Source organism: Copidosoma floridanum, unplaced genomic scaffold (assembly GCF_036245765.1).
Source record: "Copidosoma floridanum isolate Cflo_tuat_1 unplaced genomic scaffold, Cflo_Japanese_pri ptg000030l, whole genome shotgun sequence".
In the NCBI taxonomy this organism is placed as follows: Eukaryota; Metazoa; Arthropoda; class Insecta; order Hymenoptera; family Encyrtidae; genus Copidosoma; species Copidosoma floridanum.
In genome coordinates this window covers 8,903,361-8,930,114 of record NW_028321907.1, presented here as the reverse complement: position 1 = coordinate 8,930,114, position 26,754 = coordinate 8,903,361, and the positions used below count along the sequence as shown (strand labels likewise).

Genomic DNA, 26,754 nt, shown 5'->3' with positions numbered 1-26,754 from the left:
AATATATTAGCACCAAAATTCGTTTGTATTAAGTTAAGGATATAATTTCGTAAAGAAAAATTTATATTTATTACAGTAGTTTGTAAACTACGGCATAGTTTAAATTTCTATACATAATATAGTGTCAGCTTCAAAATATAAACACAATTGATACGAATGAGTTCAGTTATGGATTTATTATCACAGTTATTAGAACTGTAACTTACATTTACTGAATATTTTAATCAAAATTACGTTCATACAATATGTTGTTTCGTTTGGTTTTTAACCTGCTTATGAAAGATTTATTGTAAGTTAGGCTGATTATATTAGCACTTAAATAATTCGTAGTGTGCTGTAGACCAGATGTTTCCGAATTTTTGTTTACGTATACCTTGCATTTATTTTAAAAATTTTATTTGAAATTTTTTCATCCAAAATTATAGCTTTTATGAAAAAATTAAAAAAAATTTTTTTACGAAACCGAATTGCAGTACACAGGAATATATTTTTCTTGTCGAACAGCTCTGTTATAAAATAAATAATTATCATTTACATTTTTCTATAAATTTCCTATTCGTTTATCTATACATTTTTCTAACTTTCATGAAAAAATTCATGATCCATGAGTCACAATACGCACTCAACTCCTTGAATGACACGGTCTAAGTTGAATAAAAAATTATGGAATCAATCTTGTAGCCTTGCTTGAATATATATGTATGAATTTTTTCTTTAATACTCTGGTTTATATAATCTGAAACTCAAGTGAATAGCACAAGAGAGACACTATCAAGTTTAAACGGTTGACCAAAAAATTATTATCCTTTACATTATGCATCAATTAAAATCATTTAAATCCCATCAACTTTTGATTGTAATATTTGTTAACATTTGAAATTTTGTTACGGCAGGTTATTCATTTCTTACGTTTTTACAGAAATTTTCTCTTGCATCGTACGAGTAACATAAAATAGGGATTGAGATATAATTTCTACCAGAATTTTACTTTAGGGTTTTCAAATTAGTTAAAATAATTACCGTACATAAAAATTTAAATACTATTTATTTTTAATTTTAATACAACGAGCTTATAATTTTTATGTAGAATACTTTCCATATTTTGGATTTTATCACTAAAAGGACGTTATAAACGATAGTATAAATTTTACTTTTTTTTGTTGTACACGCACAAGGAAATTATTTTCATATAAAAAAATTAAAGAGCAGCTTAAAAAAATAACCTTTGAACTATCTTAAATTACTAAAATAATTCACTTACTCCATAGTAAAATTTTGTCTGTTCATAAACAATGTAATCAAGATCTGCTGGTACTGCATTAACACTATTACTGTAAAGATCACATAGCACTATAACAAAAATTATTGTCGTAACACTTATTTTCACACATCCTCTTAACAACATGATTTTTAAAACAAAACTACTACTGAAATCGCGTGGATCGAATCACTTAGCACTTATAAACTTAAATTTTTTTTTTTTTATTCATTAAATAACAAATCTACTTCAACTTGCGTCGATACTACAGAGATGAAAATTAAACTGCTAAATGTAGAGCATTAGTCTTTTATACAATAAAATAAATACACACGATAAGAACTGATAAAGGTCAAACATCGTTTTCAGTCTTCATTAAATTGCGTTGGGCATGAAAAATTCTTTTTTATGATTAACTAGCGAATTAAACACTTGTGCATGTATACAATATGACGCAACTTAAACTTTTTATGTAATCTTGAAGTAATGTTTGACGAAATTGATAATTATAAGAAACGCCAATGGTTCGTTAGGTGATAACTATTAAAGGAAAGGCAATTATTGGTTCAAGTGTTTGTATAATCATGAGACTACTCTACAAGCCTACGTTTTGCTGAAGATAGTCATATTTTTACTTCTAACGAGTGAAGATTGACGTATTTTTTAAATATTTTAACAATACTGTCTAGAGGTGTGTATAATCTGTACAACAGTATAATTAACTTTTATAAATAAGAAAATTTTGTTTTTGTTTTTGTAAGTATCTATTGTAGTCATTATTCATTCTTATTTTATCAAATGATCGACTGGTACTAAAATTTGGCTTTTTTCATATTTTTAGGCCATTGTAGATTTTTATTTGTAATGATGTTTTAAAAAATAAAACTTTGTAATTGGTTTCAAAATTCTTTTAATTCTACAAGTAGTATATATTTAGAACATATACATTAATTCATTATCACTCATTCTTGAATAAAATGGTTAAAATTGTATATTGGAATTTGAAAAAATAAAGAATTAATTAAAAATAGGCTAACTAAAACGTGAGTTCATTAAAAAAAGATAATTTAGCTATTAAATGGACAGTTTGAATTTGCCGCTAATTATTTTTTTACCATGTGGTGGTAAACACGGAAACATTCTGATCTATGATTGACATTACTTCGTATAAGCCCTGTGTGGAAGTGTGGATCTGGTTCTGTAAAGAAAAAATATATTTTTGGTAATAAAGTTTTTATTACGGGGGTGATTTGTGTAGGTATATTTTCTATGTGTTTGTATTCGTGTAACTTGCACTGTACTACTGTAATCGTGTAACTTGTGTAGTATATTAGTGTGGAAAACAGATGTGCCCAACTCCAACATGACCATAAACCGAGTGATATCAGTTTCAAGTGATTTAAGAATAATTGCAAAAAAAAATTTATCATAAAAATCAGTTTGTTTACACGAGGATAACAAATTTCAAGCATAATGGAAGAAGCTGAGAAAAATGGCAATTATCAAGTTCAAATGTCTACATCGACATCGAATGCCATTATTAATACAGATACTCAATTCCAAAAGGAGGTAAAAAAAATTGTTAAAATTTCCACATAAACAGTATACTAAATTGGTTATACATAAATTTTCATACACTGTAAGGACTATGCAGAAAACTATGAGTTTTTAAACGTAGAAAAAGTTTATATTGAGCGAATTTTTAGTATAGGTTAGATATCTCGAATCTTAATTCAACCATACTAACATTGGATACATTTTTCTGTTTCTCACTGCATTATTGTATTTCTCACAAAAATTATTAAATCATGGACTTATAAATAAATTTTACTTGCATCATATTTAATATATATGAGAAAACTTATGTAGATATTTAAGGTCTAGACCGTCCATGAATACTAATATAATTAAAAGTGGATGTAAGATTTGACAATCCTGTTTCATAGATGTGGAGATATGTGAGAAAAAAGTAATATAAGAACTTATATACAACATAAAAAATATTTTCAGAAATCATATAAACGGTGCGAAATAATTTTTAAATACATTGAATAGTTGTAAAAAATAATGAGCATAAAAATTGTTTTCGTAAAAAAGCACAACTAATCTTTCAAGTATTAAGGAAAAAAATTTTATGGTAGCAAAGTAGTTTACGTAACAAATTTTTATAATTTCTAAATTCTTCAGTTTATTATGATCCATTTTCATTTAGCCTAATTTGCTAAAACTCTATTTATGTTTACTAATCGATCGAATTAACTATGGGTGAAATTACTAATGACATGGTTTAAATATTACTTTTTTTTTGTATGTAAGCATAATTGCATATTCTCAAACCAAAAATAATTAATACTAACAAAAAATGTACATAAATATTTAATTTTATAGGAAACGTTACTTGATCATATGGAAATGACAATAGTTGAAGCAGAGAAAAGAGCAAATGGAGCCTTAAATTTAAAAGAGTTTTACACTGTATATCTTATAAAAACAAAGCAAGTCCATTATTATCTAAATTGTTTATTAAAATATTCTTGGTATAAATTTTAACTTTCCTTAATTATAGAGTCATAAATCCTGAATTTTCTGGAGCTTTAACAAATATAAGCTCCTTGTGGCGTCGTTACACTGAATTTTTAAGTTTACGAACTTATTTAGAAGTAGCATATCCTTACGTAGTATTACCATCATTACCCGAGAAAAAAGTTATGTATGCTTGGCAAAAAGTAACTACAGATACCTTTGATCCCGATTTCATTGATCGACGACGAGCTGGATTAGAAGTATGCTCTAAATTCGTATTAACAACACTTTGAAATAAAAACATATTGATTAATTTATCAACTAATTTTGCAGAACTTCTTACTTAGCGTAGCATCTCATCCAATTTTATCGTTTGATAAGCAATTCATGGGATTCTTACAACAAAAAGATGGATGGAGGGAAACTATGAAAGAAAGGGGTACACTGAAAAATTATATTCATCGTTCATTAATTAAGTCTTGAAATCCTTCAGAAAGCATAATTGAAATTTTTTATTTGTATAGGTTATTTACAATTAGCTGAGACTAAATTAAAAGCGTTGAGTGTCTCAGTTCGTCTTCGTAAACCAGATAAACGTTTTGAAGCAGTTAAAAATTATGGAATGGATTTACATGTGAGAGTCAAAATATTACGGATAATTGTAGCATAATGTAATAAATAATGTTTTTTTTTTTTGTTTTTGCAGAATAATTTGTCTAATTTACTTCGTACTCGTTCTAAACTTGCCGAAAAACAGTATAGTTTCTATAAGCTGCATGCAAATTATGGTCGAGTTTTTAGTGAATGGAGTGCCATAGAAAGAGAAATGGGAGATGGTCTACAAGTAAAAGAAAATTAAAAAATTTTGTGCCATATTAGGCTTACGTGAGTGAAAAATTCATAAAATGATTTTTTTAACAGAAGTCTGGCCATTACTTGGATTCATTAGCTGCCACGATTGATACGACTTTAGAGGAAGAAGAGTTAATAGCAGATCAGTTAAAAGAATGGCTGTTTGGAGCATCCTCGTTGCAGGCCGTAACTAGACGCCAAGAAGCATTGCAACTCAATAAAGAAGAAGCCTCTGACAACCTGGTTGCTCTATATGATCAAAAGGAAAAAGTCGTACAAGGTGGTTAGATACTTAAAGTGTTACCTAGCATAACTTTTTAAAATGATTTTTCTATAGCTTTAAAACTTACGTGCAATCGAGGTGTCTCATTTCGAAAAAATGAATTTTGATAAGACATTTGAATATGGAGTCTGATACTCATGGACCTTTCTACTCGATGTATTGTGTTTTTCAGTTATTTATATTGCTGATTTTACTTATGCCTAAGATAACTTGAATGATAGAGGGCTTTAGTTGGGATTATAATTATAAACCTCAGATAATTATAAAGTCAGATAGTTTCCTTGTTAAGTAAAAAGATATATTGTGAAAAATTATGTTTTAAAATTTAATTTTTTTGACAGGAAAATTCAGTCTTATGTCAAGGTTATTTGGAGCAGTAGATTCTGAAGAAGTTCGTGAACTAAAAATAAATCAATTAGAACAAAAAATCAGCCACAGTGAGGAATTAGTAAGACAAAATGATTATGACTTATCGTAAGTTTACTAAGTAGACTATATGATAAACATAAATATTACTTGTATACAATTCCAGTTTTATCATTACTGTACACTTTAGGTTGTTCTCTGAGAAAGCCATGAAAGACATTGAAAGATTTCAAATGCAGAAAAGAAGTGCTCTTCGGGAAACACTAGCAGCTTACATTGTTCTTCATTATAAGTTATCTCGAAAGGTATAGATTTTGCGTAATAGTTGGTCATTTCGGAAACAAGACTAATATTTTTTTCTTTTTTCTTTTAGGGTCTTCAGTCTTGGCAAAATATTAAAGAATGTTTACAAAGCATGCCATAGTTTTGTTAATACAAATGACACCTTTTTACTAAAGATTGTTGATAAAACATTATAAACTGTTGCATTACTCTTTGTTTAAAACAAATTAACTTTAAAAATAAGCGATTCATTCTTGCATTTAACTTTAAATAATTTTTTTTATTTGTTAAAAATTAGTTTATACTCTGAGATCAAATTATATCATATCGTTGTTATAAATATATGCAGAATAGTATTATATGTTGAAAATATAATTTATAAATATTTAGTAAATGTGTGATAGCTAATCAACAACTTATTTATATAAGAGTTTCTAAGTAGATATTGCAGTAAATTAAATGCAACAAAATATATTGTAAGCAAATCTGAAAGCTCAAATCTTTATGTTCTATATTTCTATACTAAGAAGTATATTTGTCGGATATTTACATACATACATACAAATAGATTAATGAAGATTTTTCTCAAATCTGCTAATTATAAATTCGACGTAATTTTATAACCATAAATGCTTAACAACTTTAAGTGTACTTACAACAGATTGATGATCAAGTAAGGTAATTTCTAAATTCTTATAGAGATCGTTATATAAGGATTTGAATGGATTAATATTAAAAATAAAGGATTGAAAAAATAATTTGAAGTACAAAAATATTTGTTTATCAATAATTATCATGAATAAATATAATCTATAATTTTAGTCTTGCACTTACTATTTGTATAAGTTGAAAAAATATTTAATTAGTTAACGAAGCTTATTATTAATATTATTGTACATTAATCTTCACATCAACAAAATGATTGTGCTATTTAATTTATTTTATGGTTTAATATGATGAATGTTAACCAGCATTACCAAATTTTTTACGAACGTTCTTTTGTTAAATAGTAATCTGTTAAAACATTACTACGATTGTCATAATAAATTTTGAATTTTCACAAAAATATCTCAAGCTTTAAGACTATTTTTATAAGCTTCATTCCTTCTTCACTTTAGTGATCTGAACTTGCTATTTTAAAGTAATACGGTATCTAAAAAATATAATTATATAAAGCTAAGTAAGTGATTAAATAGCTCTCTATATCACAGATTAATTTTTTTATAATATAGTATGATTTAGTGATTTATTAATTTTTATATGTTTAGAAAAATGTTGAATTCCATGAATAATATTGTCTTCATATACATGTAGTATGTATATATATACATATATTTTCAATATTTTTTTAATGCATACGTATACATTATATCTGTATTTGTTATATAATAATTTTGAGATAATGGTGAATGTGAAATTATTGTATTGAATGGATCTCTAAAAACATAAAAAGTTCATTAAATATATTATAATACGACTTATTTAAACTTATATTTCTATTTTAAAAAAAAAATCATTGTTTCAAAAACTTTAAGACTTTTGACGTTCAAATACTAACAACATATATTGACGACTAGTTAAATACAACTTTTGAAATACTATAGTTACATGAATGAATTGGTAAATCTTTTAATTACATATTAATTAATAATTATTAGGCCAGTATTGTCGACTTTACATTGATTCCATTCGAACATCAATAGGGAGATTTTGTTAGATGATCTAGGCTTAGATTATGTTACCTTCAAAAAATGTAAAAAATATGTTTCAAACCTTGCGATATGTTTCAGCATAAATAAAAGTAAAATTAATAATTCGAAATTATCTCGTTGATAAAAAGTTGATGTATATTTCTTCATTTATGATCTTACATTTATACAAAGTTCAGCAAGTAAAAATGGGCACAACATAAATTAACTAAGGCAATTGGGTAAAAGCTACTTTTAGTATTTTTATTTTCCACAACAACATAAGTCGCACACGCAAGAGAGTGGTAGAAAACAGTTTGTTAAACTTTACACAACAATAGTAACTTTTATTGTTGTGCCTTAATCCTCATAAATCAGGTATAACGTATTTGAACTTTCAGTAATAAAGATTAAGGCTAAGCCTTGGACTTGGACCTATAGATTTTCGTTTATTAATTTTAGTACACAAATCATTCACTAAAAAAGTTTATACATTTACTATGAACTACTACTAACGTATTTAAATTTATTCAATATTTTAATCAGATTACAGTGAATGTCATAATACCCAAAAAACATCAAGAAATTTTTCTTATATTTGAATTTAAGTTCGTTTAAACAATTTTATCTGTAATAAAACAATATAATTTTTTATAGCCTTCGTAAAGTGCATTTCAAAAGTGTTCCAACCATTCATGGTAAAAAAATAAGTGCTGTATAGTCTATTACATCACTTACTTACATTTTATCTTAAAAAAATTTATGTATACTTATGCTTAGCATTACTTTGTTTTCAAGTAGTTTGACACTCAATTTGTAAACAACTCATCAAATTAAAATTAATTCGTGTTTTTCAATCATTTCATCGATTAAAAATTCAGCATTAACTCATTTATACATACTTAAATCTTGAATAACAATTTTCTTACTTCATGATCAGGGCATACGAAATAAAAAAATACAAAGAAAGCATATAACTAGAAACTAATAAAGTTCACAGCGTTAAACACGTTTAGTGTAATAGTACAATATTTACAATTAGAAAAGAGGTTTGCGTTATTACTCGGTTCTTATTTTAATGAATCAAAAAAAATTTGCAAGTCACAGCCAAAATTTTTTATGAATCTTTAAATCACCATCTGTGCTTTTCTATCATACAGGTCGACAAGACTCATCTCTTCTTTTGAACGAATGTAACTGCATATTGTAATCTTTTGATTGTTGTTGCTGCTCTTGATATTGATGTAGATCAACAGCAACATCCTGAGATGGTCTGGTCATTACACGTGAGGCTCCGATATTTTTTAGGCCTGGTAACCAGCTCAACAGTTTCCACCACTTCTTTTTCGAGTTCTCTACTGGCTTTATTCGGTAAATAATGTTGCAAGGACGTGACTGTTTTTTCGTTGAAGTATACAACTGAAAATGAAAAAGTATGTTGAAACTCAAATACTTAAGTCATCAGAACTTTTTTTATTTATTAAAACGAGCTAATATGTAAAAATACTTAGTTATTATGAAAATCAACTTTAAAACCTTACTAAAAATACTAAATTTCCAATGAAATTGCATTACATGCAAGGTATTAAAAATTTTGACATACGCGAAATTCAATAACCAATAAAATGTGTCAATAAGCCATTTTACCACAAAGCTTATGTCACGTTCGGGTGTTTGATGCTCCTCACTCATTGAACAGTCATACAAATCGTTTCTGCATTGCTGCTTAAATGACCCAGTGAAAGCTCGAGAGCTTAGTGAGTTTGACTTATTGTTCCTTGGCTGTGTGCAGTTTAGGGACATGTTTCTGTTATAAGAACTCATTTCTATGTTCATAGAGTCTCTGTGAAATGAATCTTGGTTGTTTCCGTAGTAAACAGCTGAATGAGGAGAATCTGAAGTTGAAAAGTCGATCTGGCGAAACTCGTCACGAAATGAATTTCCAGAACCAATCGTGCTTTCCTGTAAAAGCAAAACATGAAATCGTATCCTATATTGAGGATTGATAAAATTCATGTTCAATCTATATTTTCACATCACTCGTAGAAAAAGAAAAGAATAATTTTGGGCATCGCAAGAACCAAAGTGATTATCAAAGTTTGAATAACTTTTTTTTCAATATCAAGTGTAAATTCTTAAATTTAAGTATTTAGGAAATATTAACTGAAATTAGTATTTTTCAACAAATCAATCTTACAAAAGATTTTTCATGGTACAAATCGCTTCTCTATTTTGTATAAGTCTCTAAATTATTTAAGTTTCAATACTTCTACACAATAAATATTCGTGCTAATATCATAAAAATACTTAAAAATATGATGTACATAATAACAATTGTAAACTGTTAATGCATTCAAAGTAATAACTCTAATATTCACATAAAAAATAAACAGTAGCACGAAATAATCCATATAATAAAATTTACTAAAAAATATTTTTTCTTCGATTGAAAAAACAAATAGGAACTACTGGCGTTGTACATAACTTCTGATGCTCAATCAGGTGCACTTACATTTACTTGGTTTTATGTTTATAATATTTTTTTTTTTTTTTAAGTATAGTTTAAAAAATTAGAAACTTAAGAATAAATTTTTAATATTCTCTACTTGTTTTATGCAAGTCAATCATTTTTTGAATGTTTCTTCCAATGAAGCATATTTTAAGGTATAATAACGGGATTTTGCTATGGATAGATGATTATGACATTTTGTGTTAAAGTGCAAATTGTATAATATTAGGGCCAAATATCTTCACAAAGAATATCAAACTCTCCGTTGTACTTCCAACAAATAGAAAGTAAGTTACCTATGTATGAATTCATGCTGAAACGCAGAGACGAGTAAATGTCTTACCTGCGCCAAAGCAGTGCCAAGACTTAATCCGGTAGTCTTGGAGGGACAAGTACCATGATTACGTTGTTGTGACCGTGACAAAATCAAATAGGAGCGTTTGTCGCGTGTACGAGACATCCTACAGCTTCTTGCCAGTGTTTCCTGGAATGAAGAGACAACTTTCATTACTATAACCAGTAAGTAAAAATGAATGATGTTTGTAACGTTTTAATGTGAGTATTCGTGAATGTATTTTATGTACGTGTCGAGTGTTTTGCTTCGAGCTTAATCACAGTTATTATGATTTTAAATTTAAGCTATAATTCTAATAAAATTTCAGACAAACTTGTTATTTGATGAATTGAAAAGCATTTTACGCAAGTGTAATGATCTGCTTAATGCGTGGACTTTCACTGATACTTCAATTTTATTTTATACACAATTTTTAAGTACGTTGATTTTTTAGAGACATTAACAAAAAATCATTATTGCAATTACAACAAGAAACTTTTAAAAAAGGACTAAGGTTCAGCTTGTCCAGTGAGGATTTGACGTAAAAAAGTGATAAAAAAAAAGAGCAGATGATCGTTAAAGAGAGATGGGCAGAATTTTTCTCTTAGATGAGCATGAAATCTTATCAAATATAGAACACAGGAAAACTTTACGCAATCCTAAGTAAAAAGTTTGCTACCTAATGTTTTTTCAGTTCCCAACTGTAAGTTTTTAAATTTCAAATTAAAAAAAAAAAAAAAAAAAAAAAAACACTTCGGGTTTCCCTAACTGCAAGTAAAAAAGTAACAGAGTCTTTAATTATTTTACTATAAAAGTTAAAAATGCATCGTTAGAATTATACATTAACGTTCAATTACATTTCATTCTAGCAATGCTGTGAAAAATTTATATTGTTTGTTAGTTATCAAGCCGACTAAAAAAAAAAAAAGTTTTGCGAAAGAGCTATCTCGTGTTTGTAAAAATTGTAAAACAACAGTATATTCTATAGTTCATATACGCAGAGCGGATTTCTTACACAATAGTCTTGTAAATTCAGCAAAGAGTGAGTGCACCTCGTTTCATCCTCTTGACTGAATAACTCACCATAAAAGCTTCTCGAAACTTGTGGGACATAATATTGTAGAGAATCGGATTGATTGTCGTTGAGAAGTAGTAGAGTATTCCCGATACGTAGGTAGAGATCACGTAAACGAGTGCCATTCTTTCATTACTCTCCTGTGATTGCTGTTGTTGTTCTTTCTCAAGCGTAGCAACCAATCGCTGCACGTGAAATGGCAGCCAACAAACAAAGAAGGTCAACACGACTGCGACTGCAACAGAGACAACGTACACATCATTTACTCTACTCGAAAGCTATCCAACGCTTCTTTTTTTTTCCTACACGTGCACGCGATATTTTTTTAAACCTCAATCATTAGCTCATTGAATATTAACGTATCGTGAATGGAAATATAAAACATGTAAATGATGCAAATTTTAGTATCCACAACACTTACTAGGAATTTAACTGCTTACCTGAAATTTGATACATTTTGATCGCAACGAAAGATATTAAGATAAGTAAATTTCATACAGAAATACTTGAGTGTTCCTCAGTTTATTGAAATTACATTATACTGTCCTAAATATTCAGCGAATTTGTAAAAATGCTAAATTCGATATACTTGCACACGCCAACAGCTTACGAATTGAATTGAGAAAATTGGAACATTTTTCGGACAGCCCTTTTTACGTTAGTATATTGGTATTGCAAAAATGTATTTATGCAAGTGAAACCCAACTCAGGTGGAATTTTTTTGAAGCTCCAAGTGCACCTCAATGCGCAAAGAGTTTATTATTCGTGTGATTTTTAATGCATGCCGGTTTTGGAACAACCAGTACAGAGGAAATTTAAATTCTTACTTCGTATACTGTTTTGCTTGTTTGTACGTACCTGCGCAAGTGTATCTCATGGGCATATTTAGCAAGTTTAAAAATATGCTTGTCCACTGCTCCATCTCCACGGGGCACAATCTTAAGAGGAGACAACATTTTGTGCTCCCCAAATAGTTAGCTTTTTCAATGCACGTGAATGTGCATTTTAATTCCACGTTAAAGTACACAACAATTTAAAGGCGTAAAAAGTAATGATTATGATTTGACTTTCTTTTAAACTTGTTAAATAATGACAATTTCTAATTTCTACTGTTACTGTTACTGTTACTTTTTTACCATGAATTTTTCGAATTGTATTCATACATTACACACCCCAAGTGTTCCTTTTTTTTGTAAGATTCAAAGAAAAATTAGTTAATTTTTATTACAGTTGTAGTAAAGACAAAATTTATTACGAAATTAACTAAATTCACTAGTTTTAAGGAAACTCTTTTATTGTATGCATTTTGGTATCTTTTTGATTGACCCTTTTTTTTTTTTTTTTTTTTTAATTATTCCTCGAATATACGTGATACATTTATCATTGTGTCTACAGTTAATGACTGTTGCGAACTTTAATGGTACCTGGTGCATATAAGTTGTATGGCATAAATAGTTTAATTTGTCGTTAAAAGTTTTTGTCTAACGAATGGCAATTATGACGGCAAAAGTGCATTCGATTCATCCCCAATTAGTAAAAAATAAAGGTTTGATCTGTTACGTGAAAAATACATGGTTGAAGAGATTTTTTATTGTTGACATGAAAATATCCTTTTTTAATTAAAATCAAATACACGTAAGTTGAAACCACTACGAAACTTTTGATTAATCGCGAATACTGATATAAAATAATTAAAAGCACATACGTAATCATACACCAACTGCTTACTGAAAATAAAGAAGAGAATATTAAGAATGAAGAAATAAATTAATGTATGAAGTATAGAGTATGACCACTTGTGCGATGATTAAAAAAAACGATACTTTATAAATTCAGATAAGTTTAAATTCTATTTCCAATTATTTTATCAGTATTAAAGTATGGAAATCTACAGAAAAAAATTAAAAAAATTTTAATGGAACTTCTTTAGTACCATTTCTGAAATTTTAAAATCCAAGGCTAGATTAATCTAAAAGGCATTCCTACTTGTAATCTTTTTCGAATCAACTTGTATTAAATTTATTTTTAAGTACGTATAATCATGTTGTAAATAAATTATCACGACCATTGTGTATTATTTTTTTTGTCATAACTCAAAAGAATTATCTAAATAAGGATTAAAGTTACGTAATTTTTTGAGCAGTAATATAAGCGCATAAAATGCATAAACAAGGATTTGACGAGCCCAACTAGTGTATTAAGAAATCTTTTGTCTGAAATTAAAACTCAATCCAGTTAACGAAAAAAAACATAGCTTCCGGAAAAAAGCTAGTCTCTGTTACATTAGCTCAACAAAGAGGATTACGCAATCCTATCTTGGGCTATAGATCGCCACTTTAGTGCCAGAGCTTCGTATCTTATAGTTATGACTAAATCTAACTATTTAACTTTATTTATTTTAACTATTTAACTATTTATTTTATTTATATTACAACTTTTTAACAAGTCACAAGAAAAGTTTATTTAATGACCCATCAGCTCATGTCATGGCCAAATTGTTTTTATTGGTTTTCTTTACATATTTTACGTCTGTTATTATGATATTTAGATTTAAAATTTTTATAAAGTACGTTTTGTTATTTTATTTCTATTTCATAATATTGAAGTTGTATTAATAGTGACTTTAGAAAAATGTTATATACATCAACAAGTTTACAGGATTGGTAAGTATTCTTTGCAAAAATTATTTAACAACAAACTGAGTACGAAGTTATTTTAATCAAATTTACCAAAGAAAATATTGAATTCTATTTTGTTATAAGCAACATTTTTGTTTCATACGATGGATCATTCGGAACAGTGAGTTCCTTTAAAAATGTCCGTGCGCACTGTATGCTCGATGTATTACTTCAGTATGCATAAATTTATGATATTGTTCATTAGGTAGAATCAACCAAGCGATTGCATCGCAAATAATATACGTATGCTCGCACGTGCCATTTTTTTCGCGACTGCGCACGCATGCGGGTAATGGTCGTTAGTTCAGAGGAAGGTCAAGATTTTGATTAATTACGTACACATGTAGCACGTACTCTTCAGTGTCTATTTTGAAGAAACGAAGTAAATCAATGAATTTCACAACTATCGATTAACCATCATCTTTAAAACTCACTATATGATTGATACTGACTGTTTGTATCAATAAATGTGTAGGAAAAAAATTATTTTGTAATATTATACACGCTATATTTTATATGTCAACAATTAAAACTGATGTCCGAATGTTTTTTAGTACTATTGCATTGTATTGTAATGTTGAGGATGGCCCGATATATCATTATTGTGATGCTTGGCTAGAGCGATTTCGTATTTTCTAATCTATTCACGGACTATTCTTCATTGTTTTAGATTTTTGAGATTTTTGAGATTTTTAGATTTAGATTTTCGTGGCATGAGTGATTACGTAATAGCTTGTATTTTTGTATGGTAAAATTGATTGGCAATAGTTTTCAGGATGATCAAAGATGCAACTAAGTCGGACAAGCCTAGAAGCATGTTTCCAGGACTTACTGTCCATAACGATTTCGCGGTTTAAAAGCCATCCAAAATCATCCCAACTTTCTGTACGAGGTGTCAATTGAACGCTTTGTAATTTAAAATTAAAAAAATTGTAACGATACACGCTGTAACAGACCAAAATCATGCAAGGCTAAGATAATTATACTCCAAGATTTACTTAAAAAAACATTAAATTTATGCTCGTATTTATGATCCTACTGATCTATGTCTCTATTTTCGGAGGTCTCAAAGTGTGCTTTATGAATGCGAATACTTTTAGATTTAATAATTATAAGATAGTCTCCAAGTATCCTTAAATTATTTCATACACATTCAATCAAGAGTATTTAAAAAAAAATGAAAGAGAATCACGATAATTTTTCAAGAACGTTCAGGGAGTATTGGAAGTGGTTAGTCCCTCGGGAGTAGATCGGTTGAAAACAGTGATGCACAAAACTTTTGAACTTTACAATTAACGAACAAAAAAACTGCCACCAGTCACTTATATGAATAATACAGTTTATCACACAATAATTGCATTAAGTGCAAATTATTCCAGACATGTATCACGTTCCGGAACAAAAAAGTATATTCTACTAATGGGCTAACTTTTGATTTACACACTTTTACGAAGTTTTCACACTTTCCTATCAAGAGGCAGGAAGTTAATGAGTAACACGGAGAAAAACTCGTCTCAAGGATAGGATTGGTAGTAACATCCTTGTACAAATGATTTCCTATACAGTGCGCGAATCGTTATGAAGACTAAATGAGTTTCGGATTAATGAATATTTTTTATTGGTACTTGGATTGGTGCCTACTACTATTTTAGATTATCTTAGACAATATATTAATGGAAAAAAGATATTGTTTATCCAATATTTACGTTACGTTCAATGATAAACTTAAAATATCTTTAATAATAGAAAAAAATTTGTTCAGACTAAAAGTGAATTATACTACACAAAACATGCAGTTTTTTTTACATATTTAACACACAAAAAAATTCTTGTGCATGATTTTTTTTTCACCATAAGCATTTTTTTAAGTACATTTAACTTTGTACCCTGGTTTGGATGTTTGTAAATATATATATTACACGCACAGATAATCTTTCAAATAAAAAAAATTTTTTGGTGTGTGGAAAAATTTTTATTATATACATGTTATTTTGACTTTAATATTCGAAACAATTTCATACGTTTTCTAAGTGATTTACAGTTTTCAATCATACGTACAGGTTCATCATCCATTTATTAACCCAAGAAACATCTTAAAATGTTTTAAAGTATCTTTTCTGGATATTATCAGGGAAAATTTTAATATTCAAGAAGTTTTATAATTTTTTTATTAAAAAAAAAAAAATTATGAGTGAATTTTAGCCAACCCTTAACTACAATAAAAGTCATGCCAGATATGAAACAAGGAACTTTCGAAGTTCCTGGACTTTTATACTATGAATAATATTTCGATGTAACATAAATCTAGTTATTTTCGTCTCAGAAAAAACCAGCATCTTAAATGATATTAAAAAATATGTAAAGAAACATAAGTATGATGATCCCGTAAAAATAATAATCTGGAGATATTATTCGAAAAAAAAGACTACTGATTTTCTCATCGATACAAAAGCGGGAACATCATAAAGTTTTAAATATCAATTAATGGGACATCAGTCACTTTCTTTCCATTTGTTTTTTCTTCACTCTTCATTTATTACATATACTTTTTGCTCACTTTTTATTACCGTTCACAGATCCTATAGATGATAATAATATGCACGAGCTCTCTTAGATTAAGCAAACAGTCATCTCTCGCTGGGCATGACCTTGGATACTTTTGATTTGAAGAAATAACAAGTGGTGAGGCTCCTATGCACTTATCCGTTATGTATAATTCACTTATGCTAAAAATTTACAAGAAAGAACCAGTTGGACGAGTTAGTATCATAACTTCATCATTGTCTCATCACGTACCAACGGAAGTGCATAAACGCATAGAAAATTTTTGCATTGTAGCTGAGGTGCACGTGATACAGACATAAGAACATATAAAGAAAGAGAAATGAATGTAAGAAGAGAGGTAAAGAGCTACATTATTTTCTTACCCAGGAGTCCAGTCTATTATTGTCCACGTATAGAAAATATGTTGCAACACTTTTTCATTAGGTATAATTTTTAGCTCAATACCGTATTTTTTTAGGCTTTCTGGGCAGCGATTTGATCAATGAGTATGCTTAATCACTAAAAGAATTTTTTTAGTGTAACCAATGTTTATCATTTGCTACAAGCTCCTTCATTTGTGTCCTCTTCATGACTAAGTACTAGGCTGATTTGAAGTGCGATTAAAAACAAAGCACTTTCATACACACAATTTTTCTTAATGATCATACTACTAGTATTTAGGGGCTTGAACGTCAACCTGTGATAGGAAAATGATAAGCTAAGAAACATTAAAAATATCATTCGTGAATTTATAAATGCAAAGTAACAGTTTATTTTACAGTGGCTATGGATCAATTCTACTATCCTGGAAGCAGGTAATTGAAAAAGTTTTTTTTTGCGACTGGATGCTAATTAAAAATATGTTTTGCAATGTGTTTTTAACTGATGAAGCATTCATTAGAAACAAACACTTTCATGCTTTTATTTAAAATTTTCATTTAATATTGAAAATTTTTTGACAAGATAAAAACATATACAAGATAAATAAGTCAAAGTTTCAGCAGTTATTTTCATTGTATTTCTTGGTAAAATATCAGAAGTTTTCTTTTAATAGCTGCTTGATGATGACTATAGCTTCACCTTAAATGTCATTGATTAGTTTTTTTAAAGTCACAGTTACAAATTTATGTGTTTTCAAAACCCATCAACAGTATAGCGAGTAGTGCAAAAAATTTTGAATGTCAGACGATTCTATTTTAAGGAATCAATTAGTATGGAAATTTTTTAAAATTATTCGTCCCATTTGGATAAGATAATGTGATTTCAGTTTATGATGGGATGATTTTGTTTCTTTTCTCTATCTATATAATAATAGTAATAGTTTAAGTACCCGCAGTTAAATTGTATACTTGAATAATTTAGTTAAATTGAGACAAGTGATTATTGCATTAAAAAATTCTATCAAACACGTTTATCTGACACATATTAGGTTTAAAATATCCAACCTTTGACTTAAATGCTGTCAGTTTCACTTGGCTTAATTTATTTACCATCATATTCCTATAAAAAAGGTTGATGAAAGCTCATGTGCATGTGTCACCATTGAAACAGCAGATCAAATGGGCCGGAAATTTTCTTCAGAGCTTGGAATAACTCTCCCTCACAACATTGTGCCTGTATGATCAGCGACAATGTATTAGTTTTTTGGAACTAATCCAACCATTAAAATAATTTTATCAATTTGAAAAATAATAGTATGAATTTCTTACTTTTAGCATTGAAATTTTTTTGCTTTTCTCGAACTCCACGTATGAAATATAGGTCTCGTAAAGTCCCCTCCCTCCACACATGCTACCACTTAATCTTAATGATGATTGAACAGAGAAAGCGTTCTCTCATCGTGAATAAAGCATGAGAATTAGTCGCCGATAGAACCTTTCGTCACCACTACCTACTACTCATAAATAAGGAGTTTCTCTGAAATATATGCTTGTAAGGAGATAAAAATGTTCAATAAATGTGAAGTTTGACCTTAGCCTAAATAACTTTTGTAGGCGACTTAGTAAATTTCGAGGAAAATATTGTGATTTCCTATGCTTTAAACTCAATACTACTCAGTACTTTTCTGCACTGTTTTTGAAGTTCAACTCTATTTTTTGGCCTACACTTATTAAAAAAGTAGTCATCATTCGGAAGCTGTTGATTAATTAGGCACGGTATTTTTATCGACGTTTTACGATGCTGGTGTCAATATTTACCACGAATTCTAAGAAAAACAGCAATTTGAAGCTAAGGACATCATTAAGAGTAACTTATAAGTAACTAGAAATGCAACACGAACTTTAGTGAATCCTGCACTCGACAATTCCGAAGTTGGAAGTTGTTGACACTCATTGAGTATTCATCGAAACGTCATCTGCTCGTCAGCTTTACATAAAATGAAGTTAACAATACCGACGAAGCTCGTTGAATTAGGGTACAAGTATTTGTTAAAGAAAACCAGCTGCTTGGTGTGAAGTTCACACGATACTTTCCGTTGGAAAAATCTATCTGCCCACTTAGTTTTGTCAACCTCTTGAAAAAAATTTCTATCTTCGTTTGAACGTTTCCACAGGAAAAAACTCTGGCTTAGAAACTATGTACATAAAGTGGAGCGCAGATGTGCGTGTGTCATCACTGTATACACAGTATGCCTTGGTCTCTTTGAAAGTGCCAAAACTCAGATATAATTATACATTTGTATGATAGCTCGTGGCTGGCTTGCCGAGTTAATCCAATACCAAAGTAAAACACAATAACGAGAACACATATTCTCACGGCCCATTTAACCAGTTAGTGCGTGGCCAACAACGAAGACGAATTTTTTTTACTGTGAGATCGTGATTTTTCATTGTCGAGAGAATTCTTGCCTTTTCGCTCAAAAGCATTATTTTTTAATTTAAAAGCACACAATAAAAATTGGTGTTAAATTTACACGTATCGGAGACGCGTACTCGATGGATGATCTACTTTCTGTGGGAGGGGTCGATCGTTTCTATTCAAAGCATATTGCACATAGTGAATGTAGGAATGCAGTCTATAGGGATGAATAATGCGTGCATGATAATGCCCAAGCTTGCAGTTTCAGATAGATATTTTAAAGTCACCAAAGATTGAAAGAAAATTGCGAAGTTTTAAGAGCTAATTCAGTTATCAAAGTCGAATGGTGGGTTGTAACTAGAAACATTTTTTTTTAATTGAACAGGTAAACATCATTTAATTTGGCTTCTAAGAATTGTTATTTTAATCAAAGCTCGTATCATTGTTTCAACCGAAATCCAATTTACAATTTGAACTGTTGACAGTTGATTAACGAGATACAGCGCAGATATTTTCATCAGTTATTAACGACATCAAACATCATAACGACATAAAAAAAGAAAAAATTTAATGACACCACTCAAAGGTCAAGTTACGCACATCCTTTGGTAATCAATGAATATTGAATAATCTTACTTTCTTTGCTATTTTTTAAATTGGAGTAGCTATTGTAACTTTAAATCGCTCGTCAGCATGTAAAAGGCTAACTAAGCCATGTGTATGTTAAAGTTATATCGTACAAGAAAATTTGTAGAATATTTAACAAAGACTACGGGCAAATACTAGTAATAATCTGGCGGTCTTTGACCTGTGACTTTTTTGTACAAGATTAGCGAAATAAAATAAGTTATCCGTCAGTCAAACTCCAAAAAAAAAGGAAGAAAAAATTAAAACGCATGAAAAACACACTTGAGGGTGATGCTTTTTCGTTGGAACTATAAACCGCAATTATCACCGTTATGTCAATTTATTATCATACCATATTGTTAACGCCAGGATTATATAATGCATGTGTTGATACCTCATCAAAAATCTCAGCAAAATTAATTTTAAGGGTGCTAATTATATTTACAGGGGTTCTATTATATTTAACCAAGTTTCAATCATTAATTAGAGTGCCCGATAAATAAGCACCTCGTGTAAGGAACGCCTTACGTGCACTTTGGAATCAATTTCACGCGCAATCGCTTTAACTTCTACCTATGCTGGTGCTTTTTTCTTCCTCGCGTATTTTTAATTACTTTCATGGTCAAGCAGGAAAGCTACGACACCGTGTAGTCACGACACTGTAAGTTGACTAGCAGTTTGAGTTACACATGGTAAAGAGAGTAAGTAGCCTTTAAATTTTTGTCACAATGCTCTAGGTATACTAAAAGTGATGAGTTTATCACCTCGCACATGTTTTTACATTAAGTAGATTTTAGCTACCCGCACGTCTTTTTATTTTATTTTAACATATTTTCCTTTTACCTTATACTGGTGTCCATATTTCACTTACATCTACCTATACAAGCATGCACATGCAATGAAAACATTTTTGTACTTAGGTTATTGTTTTTTACCTGTAAAAAGCCTTTTCTCTACCTCAATTGTTTTTTTTTTTTTTTTATTACTTGTACGAAATAAAAAAAATCTGTACGTGATTTTACAGTTTGTGAAAAGATAACAAAAAATGATCGCTTTCTCAGCTTTTGTACTCCACATTATCCTACAAACGCGAACGTAAATATTTGGCATTGTTCGCACGCACCGACACGTCAGACCTCGAGCTCCCTTACCCTCACCTTATATTATGTAATCGATAAACATCTGGCAGTATCGAAGCTTAAAGTCACGTCATAACCATTATGAGGCAATGATACCTCCCTCATTTTTTCGACTCACCAAGGTTCGTAGGTCGAATAACCCCCTAGTGGGTGACAGCAATAAAGCGACCCTCACCAGATCACCACGTTATTTTTGCCTCCCTTTTGTCCAACAGCTTTCGATGACGTAATGATGAGTTAGATTAGCCCAAGTCCATGCTTGTGCTGTATCGCCTACTTCCATATTCGTTGTATCTTACACTAGTTCAGTTTGGATGATGCGTATTATGCACCTCAGTGGTACGTGCCCATGTTTCTTGGCGTGAAAAGGAAGGGACAAAATCTCTCGGTTCGTAATAGCCAAAAAAATAATGAGAAACAGATCGATGGATTTTGTTTTTGTGCCATATTCACTGACAAAGTAGCCTGAGCGATGAGTTATCGGTGGTAATCATCCCTAAGTATTGGATGAGGAAGAGGAAGTAGCGAGAATAAACCCTCGAGTGAAAGTTATACAAGACGATTTTGGCCTAGATTAGAACAGCCATGCACAAGCAATATTGACTCGCAAGCTATATGATCACATGAATAAATTACCCCATCACGCTGTTTAATTATCGACGACATCGACGTTAAAGCTGTTTTTTTCAAAAGATCGCGTTTAACTACTGATCCATGAAATTGTTTTGCTTGTTTAAGGGAGGGGTATTTTTGAGGAAGTGCAACGGGCGTGTGTAGTAATACTTTGGACTTGTTTATTAATTCATGCTGTTTTTATTACAGATTAACATTATAATTTATTTGTAATTTCATTAAAAATTTGATATTATTAATTTTAATTTGGTTACCATCCACAAGGAAACTTCATTATCTTGCGTAATCGGATGTGTCCATTTTTAACAAAAAAAATAAATAAATAAAAACAGATAGTCAGTTTCAAGACTAATCACCTGCTAGCACTTGAATCGTCAATTTCAAAAATAATTTAGATCGAAATGTGTTTTATATCCATTTTTTCCTTGTATTATTATACGATTTATGATCCACGATGCGCCTTGGTCAAAGGTTTCCCGAAAAAAAGTGGTCACAAAAAATCTTATGTTACGCACGAAAAAAAGCACCACTTGGATGTTAATATTTTTGCCATCATTTACATCTCACCTGCAAGACATACCTAAGCTTTTTTTTTTACTCCTGTTCTCACGAATCAGTAGATTTTAAAATCGTTGTTTGCGAGAATACGTTTTTCGATCCTACACTATACTCGATACAAATAGTACGTGGGTACAGTTTGCTCAATATCCTGACCAGGAACAGCTCAAATTCACTCATTCTGATAGAGTGAAGTTTAATCCCTTTAATCTTTAATGGCATTACAATTTTTTTCAAGTATCATTGTAAATCAGGTATAAGGCTTCACTAATCTCTGATCTCTGAGGTAGGATTAGTTACGCAGACATATTTTTGTTGGTAAGATGTGGCAGAAATCTTTGCACCAAGTAGGGTAGGCAAATCAAATTGTTATCTCTTAGTTAAGCGTGTCTAAGAGTTTTTTTTTGTCTACTGATACAAGGCCTTTAACACCCCTTTTCAAGTCATGTGCTTGGCCACGCACATTGCATGGTGTTATATTTCTAATCAAAGCGTCCTAATACTACTCCGGCCGACCACTTGAAATAAATCATTGGAGCTGGTCTAGTTATTTCTATATTTTTCGGAGCTCTTTGCATTAAATAGAAAGAGTATTACCGACAAATTGAACTTGGACAGTGATCCTGTCATTAATTATGGTAGTTTTCTTCTGAAATTTAAAAGAGGCAGCGGTCTAGGCCTTGCGCTTTGAGGATTTAATTACTAGACCAAATTTTAATTACTAGAACCATAAAGGTGTTTAAATAAAAAATTCAACTCTCAGTTTACTCATAGTTAATGATGTAACCATCTGTTAACAGCACTATTATTGGTTTGTAAGTAGATTAAACAGCGTGAAGGATATTACTCCACAGTTTGCATTTTGTAGAAATGCATTTGCAACAGTTACAGATGCATGGAATGAGTTTGCTTGATTAAACCTCAGAGATCGCATCGGTACGAGTTGCGCTCGGTCCCATGTGTGTGGGTGGTCATTTCGAGCAAGTCTGGAGGTACGTTCAAAATTGCAGACGCTAATCACGGCTATGATTACAACGCAGGAGATGAGGCGTGCAAGAGCTTATTTTTAATCTGATCTTTGAATTGAAAGATCCGACGAGAAAAAGAAAAAAAAGTTTTGTTATTTTGGTGTACACTTCCGACACGAGCAACTAACAGAAAACATATTTTTTCTTCAACCATCAAGCCCCATGATAACACGAGCTCGAAATCACGCAAATCTTTACCAAATTTTTTTTATAAATTATGTCTGATTCTCTCCTAGAAAAATAAAAAAGTGAACCTAGCAAAAAATGATTGCACCTTCCCCGGACGACTCAAACTATACTCAGCAACAGTCTGATGAAAAAAAAATGATCCCCACAGATACTTGCACGAAAACTTTCAATCACGTGCCGTGTGCGCCCGAAAAGCAAGAGTCCCCGTCAGCCCTTACCAAGCATTTTGAGCACCCTCCTGGTAGACTTGCAATGATACTGCCTGCAGTGCTTGTCCATCCTCGAGCTGCCGACTTTAACCCTCAAGCTGGCCGAACGCTTCGGCACTGGAGCCTGTTTTTTCCGCTCTTTCACGATCGTGGTGGCCTTGAGCTTTATGCCAATCATAACGTACAGCACCAACAACACGAGAAACGGCACCACGAAAAAAACGACACTCGCCACCACAAACGAGTTCTCAAACATGACTTCCTTGAGCGAACAAATGAACAGCTTCGGGTCGTAGGGCAGGGGCACCAGGCCGAACTGTATGGCCTGGGGCACGGCGCACAACAGCGCAACCAGCCAGATGAAGAGTATCAGCTTGATGGCGCGCGAGAGCTTCGACATCGTCTGGGAGAGAAAGGGGTGGCAGATTGCCACGTACCGCTCGGCCGTGAAAGCCGTGATCGTGAGCACCGATGCGTTGGCCGAGGTCTCGGCGGCCAGGCCTCGCAGGACGCAAAAGGCCTCGCCAAATATGTAGGGGTACTTGTACCAGACCTGGTATATCTCGACCGGCATGCCGAGGACGAGAAGCAGGAGGTCCGAGACCGCGAGACTGAACAGGTAGTAGTTCGTCGCCGTGTGCATCGACTTGTTGCGAGCTATCACGATGCACGTGCTCACGTTCCCTATGATGCCCGTCACGAATATCAACGCGTAGATTATACTGATCGGCACTACGACGTACAAGGGATCGCGGACCGGCTCGGCCATCCACGCGTACTGGTGCAGCAGTGCCTCGTCGTCGTTCGAGTACCACGACTTGGACTCGTTGTCCAGACCCGCAGTCGTCGACCACATCGTTGACTCGTACTCTGAGCTACCATTTTTACCGCAGCTACTCGAGTTGGTCGAGTTGTTCAGGGACAGCAGCAGCAATTCGTAAGAGCCATCCATGGCAGATTGGTGAGGGCGTTTCAACTTTCACGCGATCGCTGGGAGCTCCGGTCGGCCGACACTCATCCTTCGACTACGCGCACTTTGCTCGCATTCGCGTTATTGTAAGCACACGGACACACGCTCGCACGACCATGCGATCGGCATGCGGTAACACTTGCGTGACTCGTGGTAACTTTGTCGTTTCTTCTTCTCGATTTGTCTTTTGTATTTTTTTTTATTGTGTATCTACAACACCGTAGCCAAGACAATCGACGCAACTTGGCTGTCGTCGTCGTCCCTTGGCAGTGGATTTTCACACCGATTCAACGCACCATCAAGCGCTCCCAAACGCAAGCTCTCGCACGGGGTGAGATACCGGTATGTGATCAACACCAACAACCGACGCACCGGTCAATAGCATATACATCCCTTGTGATCGAAAAACCATTGAAACACGGGCCTTTTGTTTTCACAACTTTTCACATTTAAAGAGACGAAAAATCGCCACAAACGAACGATCGGCCGACTAAGGGACGTTTGCTCGAGAATCCTGAGACAAAGCCGAGCCAACGGGAGGAGGAACGAGTCGAAAGTGCGCCGGTCAAACTTGAACTTGAAAGTCTCTCCGCGTTCCTGCAAAACCTTGTGACTATGTACAGCCAAAAAGAGAGTCCGTCAAGTTTGGGATGCGCGCGCGCGTGGTCTCGGTCACCGCTACCGACGACGACTGAGCCATAGGCGCTGATAAGGTCGCCGCGACGCCACATCGCAAACGACGCAGACGCAGAGAGCGAGCAAACAGGCCTGTGTGTGGGTGTTGCGGGTGGGCTTTTTGGACTTTGCACATCGCTGGTCACGGATGAGTATATCCATGGGCATGTCACGCATCGTAGGGAACTCGTGAGGAGTACGTCAAGAGATGCGGAGAACAGTTGGAGCATGCCTTTACGTTTTTAAACGCTACCGTGGTTCTCTTTTATTTTGCAATAGCAGATGATACGATTGTGACTTTTTCCTTCTGAAAACGTAAGTTGAATGGGTTGAATTGGGATCCAAATTCCAGGCGAGTATTGATTTCAAATTTTATTTACGTTTCCTGATGCAGACTCGACGATTGGAGGTGTAATCGAATTTGACTAATGTTGAATGACATGCATTTCGATGGTACCCATTGAATCTGAAGTTTAAGTAAAAACCAGTCTTGATCGATTTTAAATCGGCCCTTTTATTTTGTCAGTTCCTCGTTTGGGGAATGGTTTTGTAAGTCGGATTTTTCCTGTGGTTTTTCTGAGGTGGCAATCTTTGTGAGAAAAGTAACGAAAGTTTTGAAGAAAAAAATTTCATTGAATACTTAATCATAGTAGAATAGAACTTTTAGATATCTCATTCATATGTGAGTTTCGAAAAGCTTTTAAATATCGTAGTAAAGCCTGAGTGACTAAAAAAATTGGAATTAATTAAATTAATTTCTAATCATTTCATAACAGTGTAACAAATAGCTGTAAATCAGATGAATGTCGGCAAACTTTTTTCCTTAATTAACGATATACGTTTAATATAAGGATGCCGTAATATCGGAGATTATTCGAAATTATATTGGAACTTGTTACATCATCACTAGTGACGTTTCACATTTACCACTGTATCATGTTTATTTTTGTAATACGATTTGTACGCATATCTAAATAAGCAGTAATACTGAAATACTTGCTTAGTGTTGAAATAGTACCTGCAAACATTTTCATAAAAAATATAATCGTGTAAAAAACTTTTAAAACCTTATACTCTTGACTGGTGATACATTATTGGACAATAGAAATAATCTTTAAAGGTATCGTTAATTGTTATTGATTTCAAACGCAGGAAGAGAACTTTTACAAGTAGAGAAAAATAATTTTATGTAAACAGATAATTCATAATTAAATTTTAAAAGATGCAAATTAAAATCAATTTAATTTATTCATTAATTATAATGTTTTTTTCTTTCAATTATTGTACATCTCATGTTCTGAAATTGTCTTATATAAGCACTGTATTCAAGATGAATGAAATTAGCTTTGTAATTAATTCGTTTCCTTGAAATTGCCAATTTATATTGACTTTAGAATGAAAAATGATTTGAGTGTCGAAATACACTGTTGATCTTAAAAAACATTCTCCTTCCAAATGATTATTTTTCAAACCAATAAAAAATTAATCGTCAATTTTCACAACCTGAAAGTTTTATCATTAATCTTATGTTAATT

General features: G+C 31.8%; 2 protein-coding genes across 2 annotated transcripts; one reads left to right on the top strand and one right to left on the bottom strand.

The window, feature by feature from the left end:
* Positions 1-2,477: 2,477 nt before the first annotated feature.
* Positions 2,478-5,868, top strand: LOC106645756 (sorting nexin-4). The gene is made up of 10 exons (XM_014361682.2): positions 2,478-2,827; positions 3,647-3,753; positions 3,825-4,041; positions 4,115-4,220; positions 4,306-4,415; positions 4,488-4,625; positions 4,703-4,913; positions 5,258-5,390; positions 5,473-5,587; positions 5,656-5,868. The coding sequence occupies exons 1-10, from the start codon at positions 2,732-2,734 to the stop codon at positions 5,704-5,706; spliced, it is 1,284 nt and encodes a 427-aa protein (XP_014217168.2). The 5' UTR covers positions 2,478-2,731; the 3' UTR covers positions 5,707-5,868.
* A 1,930-nt stretch (positions 5,869-7,798) lies between these two features.
* Positions 7,799-24,682, bottom strand: LOC106645744 (pyrokinin-1 receptor). Its single transcript, XM_089596440.1, has 5 exons — positions 23,584-24,682; positions 11,179-11,405; positions 10,105-10,245; positions 8,900-9,214; positions 7,799-8,671 (listed from the first exon to the last, which is right to left on the bottom strand). The coding sequence occupies exons 1-5, from the start codon at positions 24,524-24,526 to the stop codon at positions 8,405-8,407; spliced, it is 1,893 nt and encodes a 630-aa protein (XP_089452566.1). The 5' UTR covers positions 24,527-24,682; the 3' UTR covers positions 7,799-8,404.
* Between the last annotated feature and the right edge of the window lie 2,072 nt (positions 24,683-26,754).

Coding starts and splice junctions, on each gene's coding strand:
- LOC106645744 (XM_089596440.1), bottom strand. CDS start 24,526: ATGGATGGCTCTTACGAATTGCTGCTGCTGTCCCTGAACAACTCGACC. Junction 11,406..23,583: donor GAGGGTGCTCAAAATGCTTG/GTAAGGGCTGAC, acceptor TCTCTGTTGCAG/TCGCAGTCGTGTTGACCTTC. Junction 8,672..8,899: donor AACGTGACATAAGCTTTGTG/GTAAAATGGCTT, acceptor TTTCATTTTCAG/TTGTATACTTCAACGAAAAA.
- LOC106645756 (XM_014361682.2), top strand. CDS start 2,732: ATGGAAGAAGCTGAGAAAAATGGCAATTATCAAGTTCAAATGTCTACA. Junction 4,042..4,114: donor GACGACGAGCTGGATTAGAA/GTATGCTCTAAA, acceptor CTAATTTTGCAG/AACTTCTTACTTAGCGTAGC. Junction 5,391..5,472: donor CAAAATGATTATGACTTATC/GTAAGTTTACTA, acceptor TGTACACTTTAG/GTTGTTCTCTGAGAAAGCCA.